Source organism: Lampris incognitus, chromosome 9 (assembly GCF_029633865.1).
Source record: "Lampris incognitus isolate fLamInc1 chromosome 9, fLamInc1.hap2, whole genome shotgun sequence".
NCBI lineage: Eukaryota > Metazoa > Chordata > Actinopteri > Lampriformes > Lampridae > Lampris > Lampris incognitus.
The window spans coordinates 56026487-56048338 of NC_079219.1; the positions used below are offsets into that span (position 1 = coordinate 56026487).

The 21852-nt window shown below is 46.0% G+C and overlaps 2 protein-coding genes across 2 annotated transcripts; both read right to left on the reverse strand.

Annotated features, from left to right (window-relative positions):
* Window positions 1–353: 353 nt before the first annotated feature.
* Window positions 354–3185, reverse strand: LOC130118148 (HLA class II histocompatibility antigen, DQ alpha 2 chain-like). Its single transcript, XM_056286520.1, has 5 exons — window positions 2851–3185; window positions 1937–2096; window positions 1375–1632; window positions 948–1229; window positions 354–834 (listed from the first exon to the last, which is right to left on the reverse strand). The coding sequence occupies exons 2-5, from the start codon at window positions 1992–1994 to the stop codon at window positions 713–715; spliced, it is 720 nt and encodes a 239-aa protein (XP_056142495.1). The 5' UTR covers window positions 1995–2096; window positions 2851–3185; the 3' UTR covers window positions 354–712.
* Window positions 3186–13692: 10507 nt separating this feature from the next.
* LOC130118145 (rano class II histocompatibility antigen, A beta chain-like) lies at window positions 13693–21381 on the reverse strand. Its single transcript, XM_056286515.1, has 5 exons — window positions 21204–21381; window positions 20688–20960; window positions 18330–18611; window positions 14994–15104; window positions 13693–13902 (listed from the first exon to the last, which is right to left on the reverse strand). The coding sequence occupies exons 1-5, from the start codon at window positions 21262–21264 to the stop codon at window positions 13874–13876; spliced, it is 756 nt and encodes a 251-aa protein (XP_056142490.1). The 5' UTR covers window positions 21265–21381; the 3' UTR covers window positions 13693–13873.
* Between the last annotated feature and the right edge of the window lie 471 nt (window positions 21382–21852).

Below are 21852 nucleotides of genomic sequence, written 5' to 3' on the forward strand. Positions count from 1 at the left end.
CTCGAGATCTTGACATTTCAGATTCTTACACCTTGTCTTTTTTGTCATTCACATCCACCCGTGAGTAAATAAACCACTAACAGTGTTGGTTTTCTGACTGTGATGCTGCTCACTTGATTTTTAAAAAAAAAACATTTTATATTCTTGGCCTGGAATTCATTATTCAGTTGAAGACCACATTATTTTCTATTAACAGTGTAATCTTTCTCAAGGTGTAATAACGTCTCCCTGCAATTGTTGGCCGTCCCTAAAGCCTGACTGCCTGGGGGTCCGGTGACCAGCATGTGGGGGAGATTCATGGAGTGATGTTGAGTTGAGCGTGCAGAAAAATGAAAACATTCAGTCAGTTTCTGCAGGCTGATGCAATCAGTCGGGTATTTATTTGCTGGTACCGACTACCATTTCAGGCAAGAAAAATAATGACAGTAAACAGGAAACAAACCCACAGATTTTGGGCCATTCACAAGCACAGAATAAAACTAAATTTCAGCTCCCTGTATGAATGAAAAATGTTACAATGCAGGCGAAGAACCTCTTAACTGATCAGTTTATATTGGATTAACTAGGAAAATCTGTAAAAGGCATTATGTGTGTTCTTCCCTTGTAGGGCCTTCACATTGTTTCACACCATTCAAGCTTGCCACTGTTAGAAAGCACTGTTTCTCATCCAGCTGCAGTCTGAGATGCTAAAAGGGTCCCCGGCAGGAAGGAGTTACTGTTCATTGCACGCCTTGACGATGAGAACTGTCCCAACTGCGACACCCAGCACCCCCAGAGCAGCGCCAGCTCCACAGAATATATCAGGTCCAAAGATGGGAAGCCTGGGCTTCAGCTCTGTGGAGGATAAGGAGAAGAAAACGTCTGAGTCATCACTGACCGAAACTACACAAACGACAACAAAGGTGAAACTGGGACTCGTAACAGCTTCAGGAAAGTAGGCTGATCACCCCAGGTTGCCGTTATAGGTTGCTCCAGGGCTGTGTGCTCCACGGTGCAGCTGTAGACATCTCCCTTACTCGGGGTAAAAGTCAGGGTGGAGAACTGGTGGAAAGTCCCATCATCATTGAGATAGTAGCGACTCAGAGATGCCCCTTCTGCCACCGGGTAGCCATTCTTGACCCAGTGAACTTGGATGGAAGGGGGGTAGAAACTATTCACAAAGCAGATGAGGCTGTTCTCTCTCCCGAGCTCTATTTCATCCAGCGAGTAGATGGTGCTCTCGGGGGCATCTTGATGGTTGTGGTGTCCGTGTTCGTGGGCCGGGGTAGGATGTGAAGCGATGGTGCCGAGAGACAGACATTGAAAGTTAGGAGACCTTTCGGTTGTCATTGAGGAAAACCCATAAGTGGGATAACTGCAAAGACTTTCTCTTACCTTTTTGCCAAGATGGATTTTTTTCTTCTGCTATCAGATATATGAGTAGTTCTTCACAATACGTCTTATATTTCAAAGCAATGTGAAATTGTGTTGTTGGATCAAAAGTAATTGAAGATTGGTCAAATAGTGGGGCCAGGGTGCCAACAAGCTTTCTTGTCTGGAAATCCACATAGAAAATCTGCTCATCGTCAAGCGTCGCATGTATTTCACTTCCATTCGAATAACAGCTGATGAGATACTGAAGTTCATGGAAAGCTAAAAAAACAAACAAACCCAAAAACAACAGAAATAGAGGAAAATTACGAACTAATTCTTTTTAGAATTATTTATTAAAGCCCCAATTATCACCAAAAGGGTCTCACAACAAGACAAACTTCTGTTCATTTCAGCTTTATTACAAATTTACTAGATTTGATTTACGGGGTGGGGTGGGGTGGGGTGGTTCGATAGTTGAGTTACTATTAATCTAACCTCAAGAAACTCAGGACAGAATATGTTGCTGGAGTTATGTATGTTTAAGCCAAAACAGGCAAGCGTTACTTTAAAGGCCTATTCTTACTTTGTGCAGGGACACAGAAGAAGCTGAGAATCAGGGCGGCGATGGAAAAGCACTTCATGACCTCTCAGGGCTGGAAGATGGTTGCTCGTGAAGACGACGAGGAGAAGTTCCCGTGTGAGCAGTCAGGAAACAAACCGGTGACCATGTCACGCACTTGTACCTAAAACATCAGAGACAATGATGAATATGGAATGAGGTACCAAAACCCTCACATGGCCACCGCCCGCAAACGTCACATATTTGATATCATTGACTCTGTCAGGCTGGGCTCTTGTGTATATGGTATGACTGGTTTGGCTGGAGATAATTCTCTGCACTGCAATCTGCTTCCACATGTACTACATGCACATAGAGGACATTATTGTCACTGGCGAGAAACATAATCTCAGGAAATAGGTGAACAACACAAATCAAGTTATACAGTGCGGTGGTGTTCATTGCAGAATTGACATTTGAGCCTGCCGGAGGTGTTTGTTGGGGCTTTTTTTTTGTGAGAAACGTCCTTGGTTGTATCACAAGGAGAGTTATCAGATCATGTATGCTGGTGAAAGTAATGTCAATACCATCAAGGAGTTTATTTCTCAAGCACGAGGCTGAGACATCCACCCGCATACTCAAATCAAACGCCGCATGATGGTAAACACAGCTGATTTATGGGTGGGGGAAATCCCCCGATCATATCTCAGATTCAAGATTCTGTATTTCTTACGTCTTATTATACAAGTACAGGAGAGTACAATTCTCGTGTTTCGGCTCCTCAACACTGCAGCAACAATCGTAATAAAATACCAACAAAACAGAACAAAAAAAAAAGCAGTAATAATAATAAATAGTGTGCGGTGTATGTAAGGTGCTGTGAGTGTGTGTGTGTGTGTGTAACCCAGGTCAAGATAACCCAGGTTAAAATAACCTACATATAATTACAGTTGAATCATGATAAATAAATGTAACCGAGGGTTTGTAGATGTCGCCTATACGGTATGAAACTATAAAATAACAAATACGGAGGCTCCACTTTCACACGAGGACCACTTTACTGGGATTCTTCCCCAACAGAACTCCACAGCAACAACACGGCGTACAACACTCCCGCTCTCTCTTCAGCCTTCAAAATAAGAGCTCAAGGCATATACTGTGGCAACAGCTTATAACAGGAACTTAAAATCACTAACAGGCAAGTCCAGAAAAATAGGTTACATAACTCCCCTCCCACAAAAAGAAACGTCCTCGTTTCAAAACAGTAACACTATAAGTGCAAAAACACAGGCTTATCAACCTGTCCTCCTAAATATACATATATATATAGCAGAAAACACACCCTGACACCAAAAAAGTGCATATCAATCTACGAACCCCAGAAGTAACCCAACACCATAAAACAAAATCTTAACAATAACATTATGCATGTTATCCCTCACCTCACTGCACAGTCTCAATAAAGTATGCCACACTATTCCCCATGTACACCAGACAGTTCTGATACACCATAGCATCCAGACATACTATATACATATGAGAAAAAAATGTACCATCACAGTAAAAAAACATGTCAAGTGACCTCGACAACATTCAACAGAAATTCCAACAGTCATATTTACTTGTCTGTGCTGTTTTTGTTTTTTTTTGTTTTTTTCACAAACGGCTAACCAAACGTGACAAAGTCCTTGAAACGAAGTGGTTTTCTCACAGTCCTCCCAGAACGAGAAACGGTCTGTCGTGGCTCACTGGTGCCTGTAATCTGAACAGTCCCTGTGTCACCAGAGGCCAGCGGCTCCTCAGCCACAAAGTCCCTCTCTGGCGACCCCTCATCCAGCAGCGAGGGAGCATGAAGAGGAGAAGCCGGCAGGCTATCTGAAAAACCAGCAGCCACCGGTAGTGTGTATGGTTTCAGTCTATCATAATGGACGACCTGCCCCTGTCCATCAAAGTCCAAAGGGCTGCCAATATGATAGGTGAGTCCAGGTTCCCCCTCAGAGCCCAACACAGACAGGACCCTGTAGGGCCCCTTCCAGTGGGGAGCAAGTTTCATACGGTCCTCTGTCGGATTATGCAGCCATACCAGATCCCCTTCTGCATACGGCTGGTGACGGACCGTTCCATCATAGTACAACTTCTGCTTCTCGTGAGCGTCAGCGCCACCCTACCTGGCACCAGCAAAAGCAGTCTCTAGCCTCTCTGCCAGAGAGGCCACAATGTCAGCATGAGAAAGAGGTAAGTCCGAACGCACCAACTGAGATGGCACCAACACATCCACTGGAACACGAGCCTCCCGTCCGTGAGTTAGATAATACGGAGTGTAGTTGGTGCAGGCATGAACAGATGTGTTTTAGGCGAAAGTCACCTGTTTCAGATAATCGTCCCCCTCACCACCACAGGCGAGCAATGATTTGGCCAGCTGGTCAATGAGGGTGCGATCAAAGCGTTCAACCATTCCGTCTGACTTGGTATTATAAGGTGTAGTGCGTGTTTTCTTAATTCCCAGGAGCTGACACAGTCTTTGAATAATCTCAGCTTCAAATTGCCGGCCCTGATCACTGTGGACCACTTCAGGAACGCCATGCACCAGCACATAGTATTCAAACAAACACTGTGCTACTGACTGGGCTGTTTGGTTAGGGAGAGCATACAGATTCACATACTTGGTAAAGTAGTCTTCCACTACTAACACATATCTGTTTCCCTTAGAAGTCACTGGCAGTTCAAGGATGTCAGTTGCCACTCTCTGGAATGGCCGAGTTGCTCGGACGCTCCCCATCGGTGCACGATGCTTAGGCACAGGGGCTTTGCGGGTTTGACATGGGATGCACTGCTCACACCACCGTTGAATATCTTTGAACATGAAAGGCCAGTAGCAAGTTTTCCTTGCATGTTCCCACACTCGTTCCACTGAGAAATGTGCCGATAAAAAGCCCCCATGCTCAGCACATCAGGGATAACCGAGGAAGGCATGACAACCTGACACAGAGCATCTCCGGTGAGGGGAGAGTTCACCGGCCTGCAGAGTAGTCCATTAACAACAGAGAGGCGGGGATATTCAGTCCATAATTTTCTAAGCCACCAGGAGCTACCTCTCATCCGGCCCTTAGGTGGCTGAGAACCACTCCTCTCCATCCAGTTCAATACCTGCCTAATATCTGGGTCAGCCCGTTGTAGCTCCCTCATTTCCGTTCCATCATGTGAAAGTGCATGCATGAAAGACAAATCCTGCACCTCACTGCTCCTCTCCACACGCTGTTCCCCTGCCTTGAAGTCAGAGGTCTGGGGGTTCCCCGTGGGTGCTCCAAGAAGCTGAGTGTCTGTTTGGGGAACACTTAGCCCTTCCTCCGAGCCTATGACATTCACTTGTTTTGGCTGCCGCGTGGTGACATTTACCACCCTGGGCTCGAGGTCCTGAGGACGCCGTGAGAGTGCATCAGCATTAGTATGCCGTTGCCCGTCCTTGTGCTGTATAATCCAGTTATAAGGGTCTAGTTCCAATACCCATCTCGCTCTGCGTCCCGTGGGATCCTTGTCAATAGACATGCCGCGCAGGCCCAGCAGAGGCTTGTGATCAGTTACGATGGTAAAGGCAGCTGATCCAATGTAATGTCCGAATTGGCGTATAGCCCACACTACAGCCCACAGTTCTCTGTTAAATGTAGACCAACGCCGTTCCGGGGAAGTGAGCGATTGGCTAGCGTATGCCACCACTCGCTCCAGTCCGTCCCTGTCCTGAGCCAATACAGCCCCAACTGCTTCCATGGAGGCATCCGTGTACACTTTAAAGGGGATGTTAACGTCAGGCATGGTGACAACCGGAGCAGATGAAAGCACCCCTTTCAGGTACTCAAAGGCTGTGTTACAGTCAGTTGTCCATCTGAAAGGTGTGTCTTTGCAGGTGAGGCGGTGCAGAGGAGCTGCACGCTGGGCAAAGTCCTTAACAAAGCGTCTGTAGTAAGAGCAAAGGCCCACAAATGCTCTCACTTCGGTTGGATTCTGTGGTGTGGGCCAGGTTCCGACTTTATCTGTTTTGAGGGTCGGGCTGTAAGCCGTGGCGAGAAACAACATGTCCCAGGAACACTACATGATCTCGAGCCAGGTGACACTTCTTAGAATTCAGCCTGAGGCCGGCTGCCTGAATCCTGGAGAAAACTTCACGCAGACTGGAGAGATGGTCCTCAAAGGTGGGGCTGTATATTAGAATGTCATCGAGGTACACCATACACACCTGCCATGGGAGTCCTCTGAGCACCAGCTCCATCATGCGCTGGAATGTTGCAGGTGAGTTAGTATGGCCCATTAGCATCGACCGCCACTGATAGAGGCCCCGGCCCATTGTGAAGGCAGTTTCTCCCTGTCTCCCTCAGCGACCTCGACCTGCCAGTATCCATTAGAGAAGTCCAACGTGCTGAACCACAGGGAGCCCGCCAGTGCATCCAGGGTCTCGTCCACCCTGGGGAGAGGATGAGAGTCTTTCACGGTTATACTGTTCAGGCGACGATAATCAATGCAGAACCTCCACTCACCATTCTTCTTCTTTACGAGGACAACAGGCGAGGCCCAGGGTCTGTTTCCTCTCTCTTTTCTGGTGAAGTCCGGTCGGCGCGCCGCTGTAGAGGAGGATGATCACCGGTCTTGATGTGATGTTGGATAACTGCATTTCCCAGTCCCTCCTTTTGATGTGCTGAATATCTCCTGATGCTCTGCCAGCAGTGCAGCCAGTTGTGCTTTCTGTTGCTGACTAGCGGGAGACTCCTGCAGTGACACAAAAGGCACATCACTGGATGAAATGGCAGAGACAGTCTCCGTCAGAACCTGTGGGAGTGACACGATTTCAGGCTCATCCACAGAGATAAACTCCCCCAGGTGCATGCCTTCCCTCAGTATAATGTCCTGATTTGTAGGGTTCAACACACGGGCTGTGGTAACCCCGTCTTTCACAGATGTCACTGTGTGAGCTATGACACACTCACTTTTGCCTTTGAGGTTGGGTGATAAGTAGCCCACAAAGTCAGGGAGCTGGTCAACGGGCCCAGGTGGGGACACACTCACAGGCATCAGCGTCTCGCTGAGGGGGGGCAGTGTCATGACAGTGGCGATGGAAACATTACAACACTCAGGAATCAGGTCTTTGCCACTCAGAAGTGGAAGTACAGTGTCCCATAGGTGCAGTTTGCCACGGGCATAATCCAGGAGGGCGTGATTTGTGACAAGAAAGTCCAGGCCCAGCAGCGCTGTTTGTGTGGACTCCCTAATGACGTGGAAAACATGCTGCCGGGAGGTCTTCCCCAGATGCAGTGTGACTGTTATGGTACCCAGTGTGTCAAGCATCTGTCCATTCACTGCCCGCGCAGCAATAAAGTCCGCTGTAGGGGTCGATTGTGCAGGGCTGGAACAGACATGCGGAAATTGTCACTGATAAACGACTCGTTTGCCCCTGAATCGACCAATATGTTAATTTCAGTCCCTTCGATGCTTCCCCTCACGTATGAGGTTCGCTGCTCTGTCTTGTCTGGTGTCATGACATTACTCGTGGAGGGGATAAACATTCCTCCCTCCAGAGGGCCCATAGGCTCTGTAGCTGGTGTTTGGGCCGCAACATCAGCTACATCTCTTTTCCCGACTGGTTTGCTGAGTCTTCCCTCTTGGAGGAGAGAAAATGCACGCCTCGCCGTGTCTGTATTTCCTTATTAGAGGGGCTCCTAGCAGGTCTGGGACCCCGCCAACTTGGGGAGTTGGCTCGGTTGTTGCAGGGGGTGCAGTAGTCCTGTTTCTCCCTGGGGCCTCCTTCTGCTCGCCGCTCGCGCCAGCCACGGTCAGGTGAACGCCCTCTCTGTTCACCCCACGGGCGAGACTGACAGGCCTGCTCCCCACAAGTACACTGACACTGACCTCCACATACTGGGTGAGGGGCTTTCCGTTCATCTCTCCAGCGGCTGGATCGCAGTCGGTTGTTTTCCTCTGCCATTTCTTTCATTTCCATCCTCATTTCCCTCATATCCGCAGTAAGTCTATCCATAACTCTGTACAAACCACCCCCATCAGATATGGAGTGCGCCATAGTCGCTGCACTGCTTTCAGTGGGAGGCTGGCGTAAGTGGGTGTTGACATAGTCCATCTTTAGGGCCTCTCGGGCCATCTCACACCGGCCGGCGATGGTCAGGGCCTCATCCAAATCAGTAGCTCTCAGCTCGTGACATTTAGCTCTCAGCCCTGGGTCAAGTCCAGCCAGAAATCTGCGAAATTTCTTCTCTTTCTGAGCTATATCACCATAGCCTGGGAATGCCTCTTGAACTAGCTTGCTTATTTCTGCTGCTTATACTTCCAGACTCTCTCTGGGAGCACGGAGGCGGGCAGAGAGGTTTGCTCTGAAACAGTCAAGAAAATGTCTTTGTCCGAAAGCCTCCTGCAATTTCTCCTTTACCTTAGCGTAATCCGCCTGAATGGCAGCTGGCAAGCTATCCCATAGCAGAAAAGCAGCCTTTGTCAGGCGCGCTGGTAAAATCCTCACCAGTTCATAGTCAAAGTCATCGCCAGTGCCTCCAACCAGCGCCTTCACCGCCACTTCGTATTGTCTGGCCCAGCAGGGGAAACTTTGTTTTTCCTCCCCGGAAAATGGCGGCGGGAGTTCAATCCCGACGTTGCTGGCGAACGGCTTTTCTCCACGTCGCTCTCTGTAGTTATAGTCCAGCGGATCCTCGTATTTCCACATGTTTCTCCTCAATTATCTCAGAAGACAGCAGCAAGATGAGTGAAGTCTTCGTGCACACACCGCGCCGGGTTTCCGACACGACCGAAGCTCCGCCGTTGCTAGCTGAGGCTAACTGAGACGCTAACTGACTCTCCGAACCTTTCTTTTCGGTAATTTAAACGTCTTTCTTTTGCGGGACGTTGGCACAAGCATCCCACCGCTGCCACCAATGTAACCGAGGGTTTGTAGATGTCGCCTATATTGTGTGAAACTAAAATAACAAATACCGAGGCTCCACTTTCACACGAGGACCACTTTATTTGGATTCTTCCCCCAACAGAACTCCACAGCAACAACACTGCGTACAGCACTTCCGCTCTCTCTTCAGCCTTCAAAATAAGAGCTCAAGGCATATACTGTGGCAACCATAGACATATAAAGAGTAGACGCCGCATTGGCTGTTGGGGCGCAAAAAATACGGCCGCCATCTTGGACCGGTCATCCTACGAGTTGCCTAGCAGCAGAATACATGACTGAGAAAGATGCCAGAACACTGTTCAGCATATTCCTGCTCCAATCGACGGACCGTCGAAAACAGGGCTCGGGGGATTACTTTTCACAAGTAAGATTGAACATCACTATTGGTTGTATTTTGTGAATATAATATTACTGTACTGTATTTATGTCCAACTGCGAAATCGTAGCCAGCTAGCTAGGCTATGCTCAGTGCAGGAGCATGCCCGGCTATGAACTGAGACGTTATTAGTCATATTCCATAACACTGACTTTACAACTGACAAAAGAATGCTATTGTACAAATAAAACAATATTAACGTTACTGGTATTATATTGACCAGCGAGTTTTACACAGGTGGCACAGACTGTATTATTCACATGTAATCCAGCCTAACAACAGTAAGATAGGGGAGAACCGGACCCAAAGTAACAGGCCGCGAAATTAGCACAGAGCTTTTTTCCAAGGAAACAAAACAGGACGTGACGCAATGAAGTCGGCGTGTGTGTTTATATGTCTCAAGTTCTGTGGAGACAGCTTGTCTCACGGAGAGGGGAAGTCTCCTCAGCTTCTGTTGGACGGGCTGTACTGCTTCATTGCCCTCCTTCACTCTAACACGGTGGACAAAACCCTTGGCTAAGCCCAGTTTCACTGGTCCAGTTTTAACCTCTGTCACTGGAGCCGCAGTTGAGAGCACAGTATTATTTACTATAGAAAGTCTCAGTGCCCTGAATAAGTCCATCCCCAAGACAGCGGTACCTGTCTTTTTCACAATGTATAGTGTAGCCGGAACTGTAGTATCTTCGTGCTGCACTGTAGCTGATAGACAGCCTATTACTGGGATGTCTGACTTTGTATATGACACTAACTTAACCTCTGGTTCTGTCAGGGGCACATCGCTGAAATGCTCTCTGTAGACGGGTTCAGGAATGATGCGCCCGTATCCACCACTAGCTCTACTGGGCAAGAAGTTGACTTGGCATTAATAGTCACTTCACATGATATTTTCTGAGCTGGTTGGGTTGCATTAATTCCCAGCACTTGCGCAACAACTTCACCTACTTTTTTGGTAGACTTTTCACCTGACCTTTCAGAAGATTTACAAACTTTGGCAAAATGACCTACTGTATTGCATTTCCGACAAGTCACTTTCAGGACAGGGCAGTCTGGAGCATTTGCAAGATGAGTAGACGACCCACACCTAAAACAGCATCTGTCATGTCTTGGAGTGGCGTTTGCAGGCTCTGCAGAGCGGTTGTATTTCCCTTTATTTTTGAATGGACGTTTAGGCTTCGCCGTTACAGCTTGCACGGGAACCTGGGACTCTGAACCTAGCGTGCGCGCATACCCGATGGCAGCTTCCGCCTGGCATGCAATCTGGAGTGTTTTTTCAAGTGTCAAATTTGCATCTGCTTGTCCTAGCAGTCTCTCGCGTATCTTTGCACAATGGATATACTCGATGATCTGGTCACGTATCATTTCGTCTCTACTGTTGTCAAACCCACATGTTGTGGCAAGCTCGCGCAGCGCGGCAACGTACTCTATAATGGACTCCTGCGGTCTCTGTATTCTCAGTCTGAACTTATGACGTTCCACCACAACATTTATGGCTGGGTTGAAGTGTGCACGCAGTGCCATCATTGCTTCTTTGTAAGTCCTACCTGCATTTGCAAGTGTATAAAACACACGCTGGCCCTCTGTACCCAGACAATGTAAAAGAAGTGCACGTAACCTCGTGTCTGGCCAGTCATCACCATCCGCATCAATGGCTAGCAGATAGCTCTCAAACATCCTAGCCCACATGTCGAACGGAATTGTAGGTTGTCCGGCACACGGCAAAAATAAAGCAGGTAAGGTTTAAGGTAAGGTTTAAATCGACAGGCTAGCACAGTTCATATGCTAGCCTGGCTACCACAGTTCATATGCTAGCCTGGCTACCACAGTTCGTATGCTAGCCAGGCTAGCACAGTTCGTATGCTAGCCTGGCTACCACAGTTCGTATGCTAGCCTGGCTAGCACAGTTCGTATGCTAGCCAGGCTACCACGGTTCGTATGCTAGCCTGGCTAGCACAGTTCATATGCTAGCCAGGCTAAATGGAGAGGTGACCTGAGAGGGTCGAACGTACCAGCGAGGGGAGGGACGAAAGTAACGTAAATGATTTCCCTAGCAAGCTGCAAGTTAATGTATTTTATTGTATTATACTTACAGAATAGTACAGTTAAGGTCATTCTTTTCAGCCTACATAGCCAATTGTTTTTAATTATTTGAGGACTTACCTTGCTTACGCCTTCACACAAACTGCAATTCTCCAAATGACGACAAAGACCAATTAGTTCCACCACGTGATGGCGGTGTGCGCGTGAAGGTTAGCGCAAAAGCAATTGGTGAATTAAAAGAAATGAACAAAAGCGCGAATGGCTGATTCAAATATAATAACCAACCTCTATCAATGACGTTTTTGTGAAAATGTTGAAAAAATACGAGGCTTTTTTAAAAATTACGTTACACAACTTTGATAAATTGACGCTAAGAATATTTATTAGTCTATGAAACTCAAAATATTGCCTTGATGAATTGGCACAGATGTTAAATTGGGTCTGCAAGATTGCGCCAATAGGCAGCAGCGGTCGATGCGGCGTCTACTCTTTATATGTCTATGGTGGCAACAGCTTATAACAGGAACTTAAAATCACTAACAGGCAAGTCCAGAAAAATAGGTTACATGAATAATCATAATTATTCATTTTGCAAATAAATAGTAAACAGTAGATGAGTAATTCGTGGTATCAATAAATTTATATTCATATTGTTGGTTCAGATTGCTATTTCTCAAAACGCGGCGCGTGCAGTGCTGATTAGCAAATCAGCTGCCTTGCTCGAGAGGGAGAAAGTCCCAGAACTAGCTAGGTTTCAGAACGCCAGGCAAACGCTCGAGAGAAGCCACTAGAACGGGAGCTGAAGATAAAAGATTCTACTTTGAAACAGAAGTGAGCTACAATTGTTTCTTTCTTTATCCAAATTGATTATTTTGTTTGGTTTAATCATCCTCCGGACCCTGGGTTTTGTATTGTGTCCGAGTATCATCCAGGACTTGGTGAGTCAATTGCTAACTAGCCAAACTCTTCCGTTTTCAACGTCTGTGTGCATAGGCTAGTTAAAGCTATAAGTAGCTCAGTTTGTGTAAAGATTATTGAGGAGCTACGTTTTTCTTTTGTAAACCGAATTCAGAATGTGTTTTTATTTTGTGCAAACCGAATTGATAAGCTAGCTATTTCCAGTTAGGCTGCAGCAGCATGGTGTATTCGCACAGAAAATTGACCTGCGTCACAGCTAGCTACATGCAGCCAGGCTGTAGTAGCATCGTGCACTAGCATAGGAGATTAAACTGCGTCACGTTTTAGCGGTTGGTAGATTGACTATGTCAATCGGTACTTCTGTTGTTTTCTTTTGATTATTTTATTGAGATATGTAAACTAATGTCTTTGCATGTGTGATGTGCCTGTTATAATGGAGGCCAGGTTTTGTTTTTGGATTGGGAAGATCGCGCGCGCTTGGTGTTTCTTACCCCAAGCTGGAACCAAGATGGCGAGCCACCCATAGGAGCCCTGCTGGATCCACGTGGTCTGTCTGCGGCTTCAGACAGCTCATTCTCAGGGCAGCAGCCTACAGATTCGAGCACCTGGATTGTGGTAGGACTGAAATTTCCAGTTTGTTACTGCAAAACGCTGTTGAACTCAGTGGAGCAACAACGGACTTTCCAAAAAGGACGGATTATAGCCTACATTGATTATTGATTATGATTGTTGATTGTTAATTGCTGTATCGGCTGAGTTTATTACTCATTCATACTGTTCATGGGGTAATGCAATTGTGTGTTACTTTTGGCATTCTGATTTACTGGTTAAGTAACTTAGGTTAATGGAAATTAGAACTGAAACTTAAAGGGCTAATAGAACAAAATAGATCATAAAACAAATTAACATAATTTGTCAGCTCAAACAAGAAATAACTTGAAATAAAATTAAAGGGATCCTAAATTAGAACTAAAATATCTATCTAAAATATCAGAAACTCAAAATAGTGGTTTAATAAGGGTTAAATCATAAAACAAGAGGTTTCATGGGATTTATCCATTCTCATTGTGTTACTGTGCAATTGTGTATGTTTCTCTGTCTATGTTTACAATTCTTTATATAAAAACAAGCCGGCAGTTCAAACTTTATTCCCTGGTCTTTGGTCTGCGATCATTTGATGCTAGTTATAAACTGCTCCTACGAACCTAGAACTGGTCCTAGTCAACTGTCAACATCTACAGTGCTATATGTGTGTAGGCCCAGCCTTAATAAATGTGCATATGTGTATGTAGTTGTTTGCATATTTGTGTGTGTTTGTGTATGCCAAGCTACGTGTGTGTGTGTGTGTGTGTGTGTGTGTGTGTGTGTGTGTGTGTGTGTGTGTGTGTGTGTGTGTGTGCGTGTAAACTGACGATCCGCTGAAGACCATAGGTCAGTATCAGCCAGTCCAGCACCAGGTTCAGTGTCTTTCAGACAGAAATCAACCAAATACCATTTGAACCCATATTTAATGGCTGCTGACAGGCGCTCACAGACCGAAAAACACTTTTATTTCATCATTATTTGCATTATACAACTAAACCATATTTAACATGTTTAAGTAGATTTTCATCTCTTGACGTTTGAAGGGGGCGGCGCCCCCAGCGCCCTCTACTGGCCAGCCACCACTGGAAGGACCTTAACTTGTTGGTACTGGCTCCCGTCCAGCTGTAAACACAGAACAGACATGTTTCAGAGATAAGCCTTGGAATAGAGGTATCGTAATGGTGTGGCTCCACAAATAGACCACTCTTCTACCTATTTTATGTGTGTTTACATGACCTATGCCTCAACTGTCATTGATGGTGTTGGGAGAAATGTTATTTCATTGGTCTATTTTTTAAAATTTCTGTTATAAGTTGATTAACATTTATAAGGGCGTTTTCACACAGTCCGTTTGCTTTTGCCCGAATCAGCGTTGTATTTTCCCTTTGGCTCGGTTTGGTTTCACGGGGCAACATTTCAAGCGAACCGACATGTACCAACAAGAGCCACGTGGGAGCTGTCATTCCGTTCACTGGTCAGAAATCTTGTTGGGTTGGCGGGCGGAAAAGGGGAGAGTTTGTTTTTCTTCCGGGATAGCTATAAAACTGGCATTTCTTCATAATTGACTCTGCATAACTGTAGTCCACTGACTTCCGGTTTCTACTGGAGCGGTCATACCAGTTTCCTGTGACGTAACTTGATGTGTACAACTTGAAAAATTTCACCCGTTTGCTGGTAGGTGCAGGTGAAAGTTTGTCGACAATTACGTGCACGTCGTTGACATTTATCCATGGTAAATCTTGCAGGCATCGCGAAAAGTATGCCACTGTCAACAGCACACTTCAATAAACAGGAAACTGGTATGACCACTGCAGTAGAAACCGGAAGTCAGTGGACTACAGTTGTGCACAGAGCCGATTGCGGTCATCGTTTGGGTCATATACCAAGCCAAAATATGCGACCAGAATGGCACATTTAAAGGCAATGTTTATAGAACAATGTGCTGCATAATGCACTGCGCAGCTGGCGACAGGAGCTGGTTTAATCAAGAAGAAGAAGGAAAAGCACAATGCTTCCTGTAGTTCGGATCACGTTCATACCACAGTCACCGGACTGACACCGACTCTTCAACAAGGGCTCGGTCAGGTTGTTTTGGTTTGCACCCGAGTGCGACTGCTGTGTTCACACCTGCCCAAACGAACCGCACCGATGGGGTGAACGCTCCAGGGTTCGATTAAAACGAACCAAACATCTCAGGTGTGCTCGTTTCTCACCTCTCGACCTTCTGGTGTAGCAAATCAGCCCAACAGTTACAGAGATCAGCCCGGGTACCAGTGCTGCTGTCCCAATCGCTATCTTGTTCCTCTCCGACTCGGGCATAGGATCTGAGAGCAAATAACCAAAGACATTTCATAATACCAAAAGTCATCAAAATTGAAGAAAACTGATCAGCCGTTGAACCATCCCAAAGGCAGGCATGAGTCCTGTCTTTCAAAGACTTTTACTCCCGATATTCATGTGGATAACTGAAGAGTTAAAAAAGCCACTTTATTTTGTCATTGTAGATTACAGTGAAATTTGTTCTCTGCATGTAACCCATCCTATTGTATAGGCACAGTGGGCCGCTGCAGCGCTCGGGGACCAACTCCAGTTCTTCTTTCCATTGCCTTGCTCAGGGGCACAGACAGGAGTATTAACCCTAATATTCATGTCTTGCACAAGCCAGTGCATCCTTATGGTGGAGAGGGTACCCAAGGAGGAGAGAGTGGTGATTGGAGCGGACTTCAATGGACATGTTGGTGAAGGGAACAGAGGTGATGAGGAGGTGATGGGAAGGTATGGAGTCAAGAAGAGAAATGTGGAAGGACAGATGGTGGTCGATTTTGCGAAAAGGATGGAAATGGCTGTGGTGAATACATATTTCAAGAAGAGGGAGGAACACAGGGTGACGTACAAGAGTGGAGTAAAGTGCACACAGGTGGACTATATCTTATGTAGAAGGCGCCATCTAAAAGGGATTGCAGACTGCAAGGTGGTGACAGGGGAGAACGTAGCTAGGCAGCATCGGATGGTGGTCTGTAGGATGACTTTGGAGACCAAGAAGAGGAAGCGAGTGAAGACACAGCCGAAGATCAAATGGTGGAAGTTGAAGAGGAAGACTGTTGTGTGGAGTTCAGGCAGGAGTTAAGACAGGCACTGGGTGGTAGTGAAGAGTTGCCAGATGGCTGGACAACCACTGCAGAAATAGTGAGGGAGACAGCTAGGAAGGTACTTGGTGTGTCATCAGGACAGAGGAAGGAAGACAAGGAGACTTGGTGGTGGAATGAGGAAGTACAGCAAATTATACAGAGGAAAAGGTTGGCAAAGAAGAAGTGGGATAGTAAGAGCGATGAAGAAAGCAGACAGGAGTACAAGGAGATGCAGCGTAAAGCAAAGAGAGAGGTGGTAAAGGCAAAGGAAAATGCGTATGGTGAGTTGTATGACAGATTAGACACTAAGGAAGGAGAAAAGGACTTGTACCGATTGGCTAGACAGAGGGACCAAGCTGCAAAGGATGTGCAGCAAGTTAAGGCAATCAAGGATAGAGATGGAAATGTGCTGACAAGTGAGGAGAGTGTGCTGAGAAGGTGGAAGGAATACTTTGAGGGGCTGATGAATGAAGAAAATGAGAGAGAGAGAAGGTTGGATGATGTAGGGATAGTGAATCAGGAAGTTCAGCATGGAGATGTTTAGGAGAGATGGCAGTGGAGTTTTTAACTAGATTGTTTAACACAATCCTGGAAAGTGAGAGGATGCCTGAGGAGTGGAGAAGAAGCATACTGGTACTGATTTTCAAGAACAAGGGCGATGTGCAGAACTGTAACAACTACAGAGGTATAAAGTTGATCAGCCACAGCATGAAGATATGGGAAAGAGTAATAGAAGCTAGGTTAAGAGGAGAGGTGATGATCAGCGAGCAGCAGTTTGGGTTCATGCCACGAAAGAGCACCACAGATGCGATGTTTGCTTTGAGAATGTTGATTGAGAAGTATAGAGAAGGCCAGAAAGAGTTGCATTGTGTCTTTGTAGATTTAGAGAAAGCTTATGACAGAGTGCCGAGAGACGAGGTGTGGTATTGTATGAGGAAGGCAGGAGTTGCAGAGAAGTATGTAGGAGTGGTGCAGGATACGTATGAGGGAAGTGTGACAATGGTGAGGTGTGCGGTTGGAATGACAGATGGGTTCAAGGTGGAGGTGGGATTACATCAAGGATCGGCTCTGAGCCCTTTCTTGTTTGCAATGGTGATGGACAGGTTGACGGACAAGATCAGGCAGGAGTCTCCATGGACGATGATGTTCGCGGATGACATTGTGATCTGTAGCGAGAGTAGAGTGCAGGTTGAGGAGAGCCTGGAGAGGTGGAGGTATGCACTGGAGAGAAGAGGAATGAAAGCCAGTAGGAGCAAGACGGAATACCTATGCGTGAATGAGAGAGAGGACAGTGGAATGGTCAGGATGCAAGGAGTGGAGGTGACAAAGGCATTTGAGTTTAAATACTTGGGGTCAACTGTCCAAAGTAACGGGGAGTGCAGTAGAGAGGTGAAAAAGAAAATGCAGGCAGGTTGGAGTGGGTGGAGAAGTGTGTCAGGAGTGATTTGCGACAGAAGGGTACCAGCAAGAGTTAAAGGGAAAGTTTACAAGATGGTTGTGAGACCAGCTATGTTATATGGTTTGGAGACAGTGGCACTGACGAAAAGACAGGAGGCGGAGCTGGAGGTGGCAGAGTTGAAGATGCTAAGATTTTCACTGGGAGTAACGAAGAAGGACAGGATTAGGAACGATTATATTAGAGGGACCGCTCAGGTTGGACGGTTTGGAGACAAAGCAAGAGAGGCAAGATTGAGATGGCTTGGACATGTGTGGAGGAGAGATGCTGGGTATATTGGGAGAAGGATGCTGAATATGGAGCTGCCAGGGAAGAGGAGAAGAGGAAGGCCAAAGAGGAGGTTTATGGATGTGGTGAGGGAGGACATGCAGGTGGCTGGTGTGACAGAGGAAGATGCAGAGGACAGGAAGAGATGGAAACAGATGATCCGCTGTGGCGACCCCTAACGGGAGCAGCTGAAAGTAGTAGTAGATTCATGTCTTTTTGATGGTGGGAGGAAACCGGAGCACCCAGAGGAAACCCACGCGGACACGGGGAGAACATGCAAACTCCACACAGAAAGGACCTGGGACGGCCTGGGGATCGAACCCAGGACCTTCTTGCTGTGAGGCAACAGCGCTAATCACTGGGCCACCGTGCCGCCTAATTTACATTGATTTACACTGACACACATCAGTAAAACAGGTATAAAATGTCAAGTGCAAGAAGTAGAAGAGGGCACGCTAGTAGACACCAGTAATAATGATGCTATTATGACACCAGCAACAACACCCTTTAAGTAAGGAAGGGCGCATTAGTAACAGTTGGCACCAATTCATGTTAACTGCAAAATACCACCAGAGACCATTTAAGGGTTGAATTAGGCCTTGAAAAGAAAAGTTTTTAGACCTTTCTTGACAGATTAACAACTAATAACCGTTGCATGGAGTCTGAGGGGGAACCTTAACACATGCACATGCTCTTACCCCAATCGTAAAGCTTGGGTCTGCTGAGGCTGGCATGCTCCACCATGCAGGTGATTTTCTCTCCATGTGAGGGCGTATACTCCAGATGAGAGTGAATCTGGTAAAACCAGTTTCCATTGGGCAGTTCCTGGGTAGTGGTGACACCGGATGTCACCTCCTTTCCATTCTTCAGCCATGTCACAATGATTTGTTTGGGATAGAAATTGTATGCACTGCAGACCAACATAGCAGGATATTGGCTGCTGAATGGCTCGGCTGACCTCAGCTTGACGTCGGGCTCAGCTGGGGGGAAAAGACCCAAAATCACAAACCTTCTCCGTATGTCATAAAAGCTCTAATTTGACAGAAAAAAATGCTGATTAACATCATGCGTTTGAATTAAGATGCCAATACAGCGTTTCGTGTCCTTGTAACGCAAAACCAGTGATGGAATGTAACTAAGTACATTTACTCTCAAGTACTGTACTTAAGTACAAATTTGAGGTACTTGTACTTTACTTGAGTGTTTCCATTTTTTTGCAACTTTATGCTTCTACTCCACTATATTTTTCTGACAGTTTTAGTTACCAGTTGCTTTTCATATTACAATTTTTCATACTCTTCCTGTCTAGTGAAAACCGTGTCTCCAAATTTGGTGATTCTGAATTTGATTTATTCTGATGCACTGAAGGATTAAGTGGGGGGTTTTTATGGGTTGAAAACATTCTTCTACTTTTCAAGCTAAATAAACTATTTAAAAACCCTCTTGGATTAGCTGAAAAATGCATAGTCACAAAGCTCACTGCCTCATCGTCGCATTCCTCACCAAAATGATTTAGCCACTGGTAAATTATTATTACAACTGCTGTTGTGAAAATATCATCCATAATGCTGATGTGATGTTCGCGAACGATCCGGTTCTTTTGAACGGCTCTTTGGTACGAACGGAGGGAACCGAATCTTGCTTGGTGGGAGCCGTTCTTTTTCTCGTTGTTCCTATTTCCCTTTGTCTCGTTGTACATATTTCCCTTTTCTCGTTGTACCTATTTCCCTGTCTGCCCCTAAATCCATTCCCCTTTACGCGAACACATGTGGATCTTGCACAAAATTCATTATACTTGTTTGTTTTTTCTGACGTTAGATAAGTTAACGGCTCAAACAACGCAAACACACATCATTTTATTGGTTGCTATGTAGGCTACAATGCATTTGATTTGTGTTGCAATGTACCCTTTGATTGGATTAAAACATGAATCTTCTCCCTGGTTTATGTCTGCCTGCTTTATTTTACCCAGAGCCCCCGAGAGAGAGAGAGAGAGAGAGAGAGAGAGAGAGAGTTGCGTCAGTGAGGGGTCAGAACGCGAGAGGGTCACGTGGTTCATGTAGCCGCCGAATAGTTCCAAACGAAGCTTGGCGGGTCATTTAAATGAACTGCTTAGCCGCGATTTCCGGTAACTACTGTAACCGGTTAGTTTCTTGCCCGGTGCAGGATTCGATACGAGGTGTACTGCACCACAAGGCGACATCACTAACCGCTCGGCTAAAGGGTCAGACCCGTTAGCTAGGGGCTAAAGGGTCAGACCCGTTAGCTAGGGGCCTAACGTGTCTTATTAGTAGTTTACAGTCGTCACCCTCTCCCGGAAGCGCGCCCTCGCGCTTTGTTATTCCCGCGCTACGAAGAGACTTCTGAAGATCTGCACACTTCCGGATCCCACCGCTGCCACCAATGTAACCGAGGGTTTGTAGATGTCGCCTATACTGTGTGAAACTATAAAATAACAAATACGGAGGTTCCACTTTCGCACGAGGACCACTTTATCTGGATTCTTCCCCCAACAGAACTCCACAGCAACAACACTGCGTACAGCACATGCGCCCTCTCTTCAGCCTTCAAAATAAGAGCTCAAGGCATACGCTGTGGCAACAGCTTATACCAGGAACTTAAAATCACTAACAGGCAAGTCCAGAAAAATAGGTTACACTACTAACCAATATTTTCAGATTTTTACATTTATGTATAGATATAGATATATTCCAACGTGACACATATTCTATGCGCACTGTTTGGAACTATCCGGGGCTCCCATGATCCGCCATTGCTGTTAAACAATTGGCCCATTGACGTCTACGGAGTTGACGTAACCCTTTCTTTCTAGGGCTCTGATTTTACCCAGTTTCTTAGAATGATTGAAACGTCTTTTTACCGTAAGTATTGCAATATAGGGGCATTAGCGGGGATACAGGGATGCCTGACTTTAAAAGATTTGGAAAGGCCACCCCCCCTCATTCCGGCGCCCCTGATTACGTGTATAAAAAGCTACTTTAAAAAAAAATTTAAAGGTTGTTTCGATATTTGGTATAATCACCGAAAAAAATCACCTATGTTGTCCAGTATGTTATGGTAGAGGGCTGGGATGTAGTCAATGCAATTCCTGTGGATGTTCCGCTTCTCTTGTGCCATCAGCGTTGGGCTTTTGTTGAAGGTCTCTGCCAGTTGTTTCGCTTTCTCCGTGTTGCCAGTGAAATTCCCCAGCGTGCTGTTGTATTGTCCTTGAAAAATCCTGTTGAAGTAGAGCTGCTCAAGGTACACGACGTCACGGGCATCTCTGGAATTAAACTGACAGCGTATAACACCGTAGGCAAAGAGACCATCTGTAAGAAAGAGTGAACAAGTGGAACAGGTGGCTGGTTGTGGTGTGTTGCGCAACAGAGAAACGTGCCACCCGAAGTCTAAGCACCTTGTAGCAAGTGCATATTTGTGTTGTTAGTCAGTTCATTGGAATAGACAACAACAGCCACTCAAATGTACTCTTTGATGTCTTGATGTCTGGTCAATAATCCAGGTAAGGAAATCTAAGAAGGTTGAATCAGTTCATCTTTCTACTTTTTACTCACCCTCTCCAGATAGTGACGGCAACAGCAACAGCAAGACGGACGAGAGCCTCAGAGCCGACATACCAACAGCAGCACGATCAGTGAACCACTGCGGTCAAGCTACGCTACCCGCCGTTCCAGTCAAATCAGCCGTCACGCATATTTCAGTGCGCACATATTCTCTTTATTACGGCACAGAAACTATTTTCAAGCTACGCTACCCGTCGTTCCAATCAAATCAGCCGTCACTCATATTTCAGTGCGCACATATTCTCTTTATTACGGCACAGAAACTATTTCCCAACCTTGCGGCTTTTTTTCTTCGCACTTATATTCACAAAAACACTTTGGCCAAGATTGAGGACATTTGGCTACAAAATAGTAGAATCTATGGTCTCTATTAAAGTAGCTGATTTTGGAAAGTATAGACGCAGCGTTACCATGCACGTAAGCTGTAAAGCTCTCAGTAAAACTCACCAAACTCCTGGTAGTATGTCAGCAAATTATTATTTCTTCAGTGATATTATAATGGTATTATATATTCATAAACATTAAAAGATGCATGAAATATTTGGATTCAGGCCCACTCGAAGTACAACCACAAGTAGTTGGAAGTCTGTTTTCCTTGTAGTAATCAGCTGATTAGTGAATGAATCTACACCACAAGTTA

Bases quoted from the DNA above. Each gene is read 5' to 3' on its own strand.
- LOC130118145 (XM_056286515.1), bottom strand. From the start codon at position 21,264: ATGTCGGCTCTGAGGCTCTCGTCCGTCTTGCTGTTGCTGTTGCCGTCA. The intron at 18,612-20,687 runs GTGATTTTTTTC...TTTTCCCCCCAG, and splicing joins TAACATACTGGACAACATAG to CTGAGCCCGACGTCAAGCTG. The intron at 13,903-14,993 runs GTGAGAAACGAG...CTGTGTTTACAG, and splicing joins CTACACCAGAAGGTCGAGAG to CTGGACGGGAGCCAGTACCA.
- LOC130118148 (XM_056286520.1), bottom strand. From the start codon at position 1,994: ATGAAGTGCTTTTCCATCGCCGCCCTGATTCTCAGCTTCTTCTGTGTC. The intron at 1,633-1,936 runs GTAAGAATAGGC...TTGTTTTTTTAG, and splicing joins CTTCTGTGTCCCTGCACAAA to CTTTCCATGAACTTCAGTAT. The intron at 835-947 runs GTGATCAGCCTA...TATCCTCCACAG, and splicing joins ACCTATAACGGCAACCTGGG to AGCTGAAGCCCAGGCTTCCC.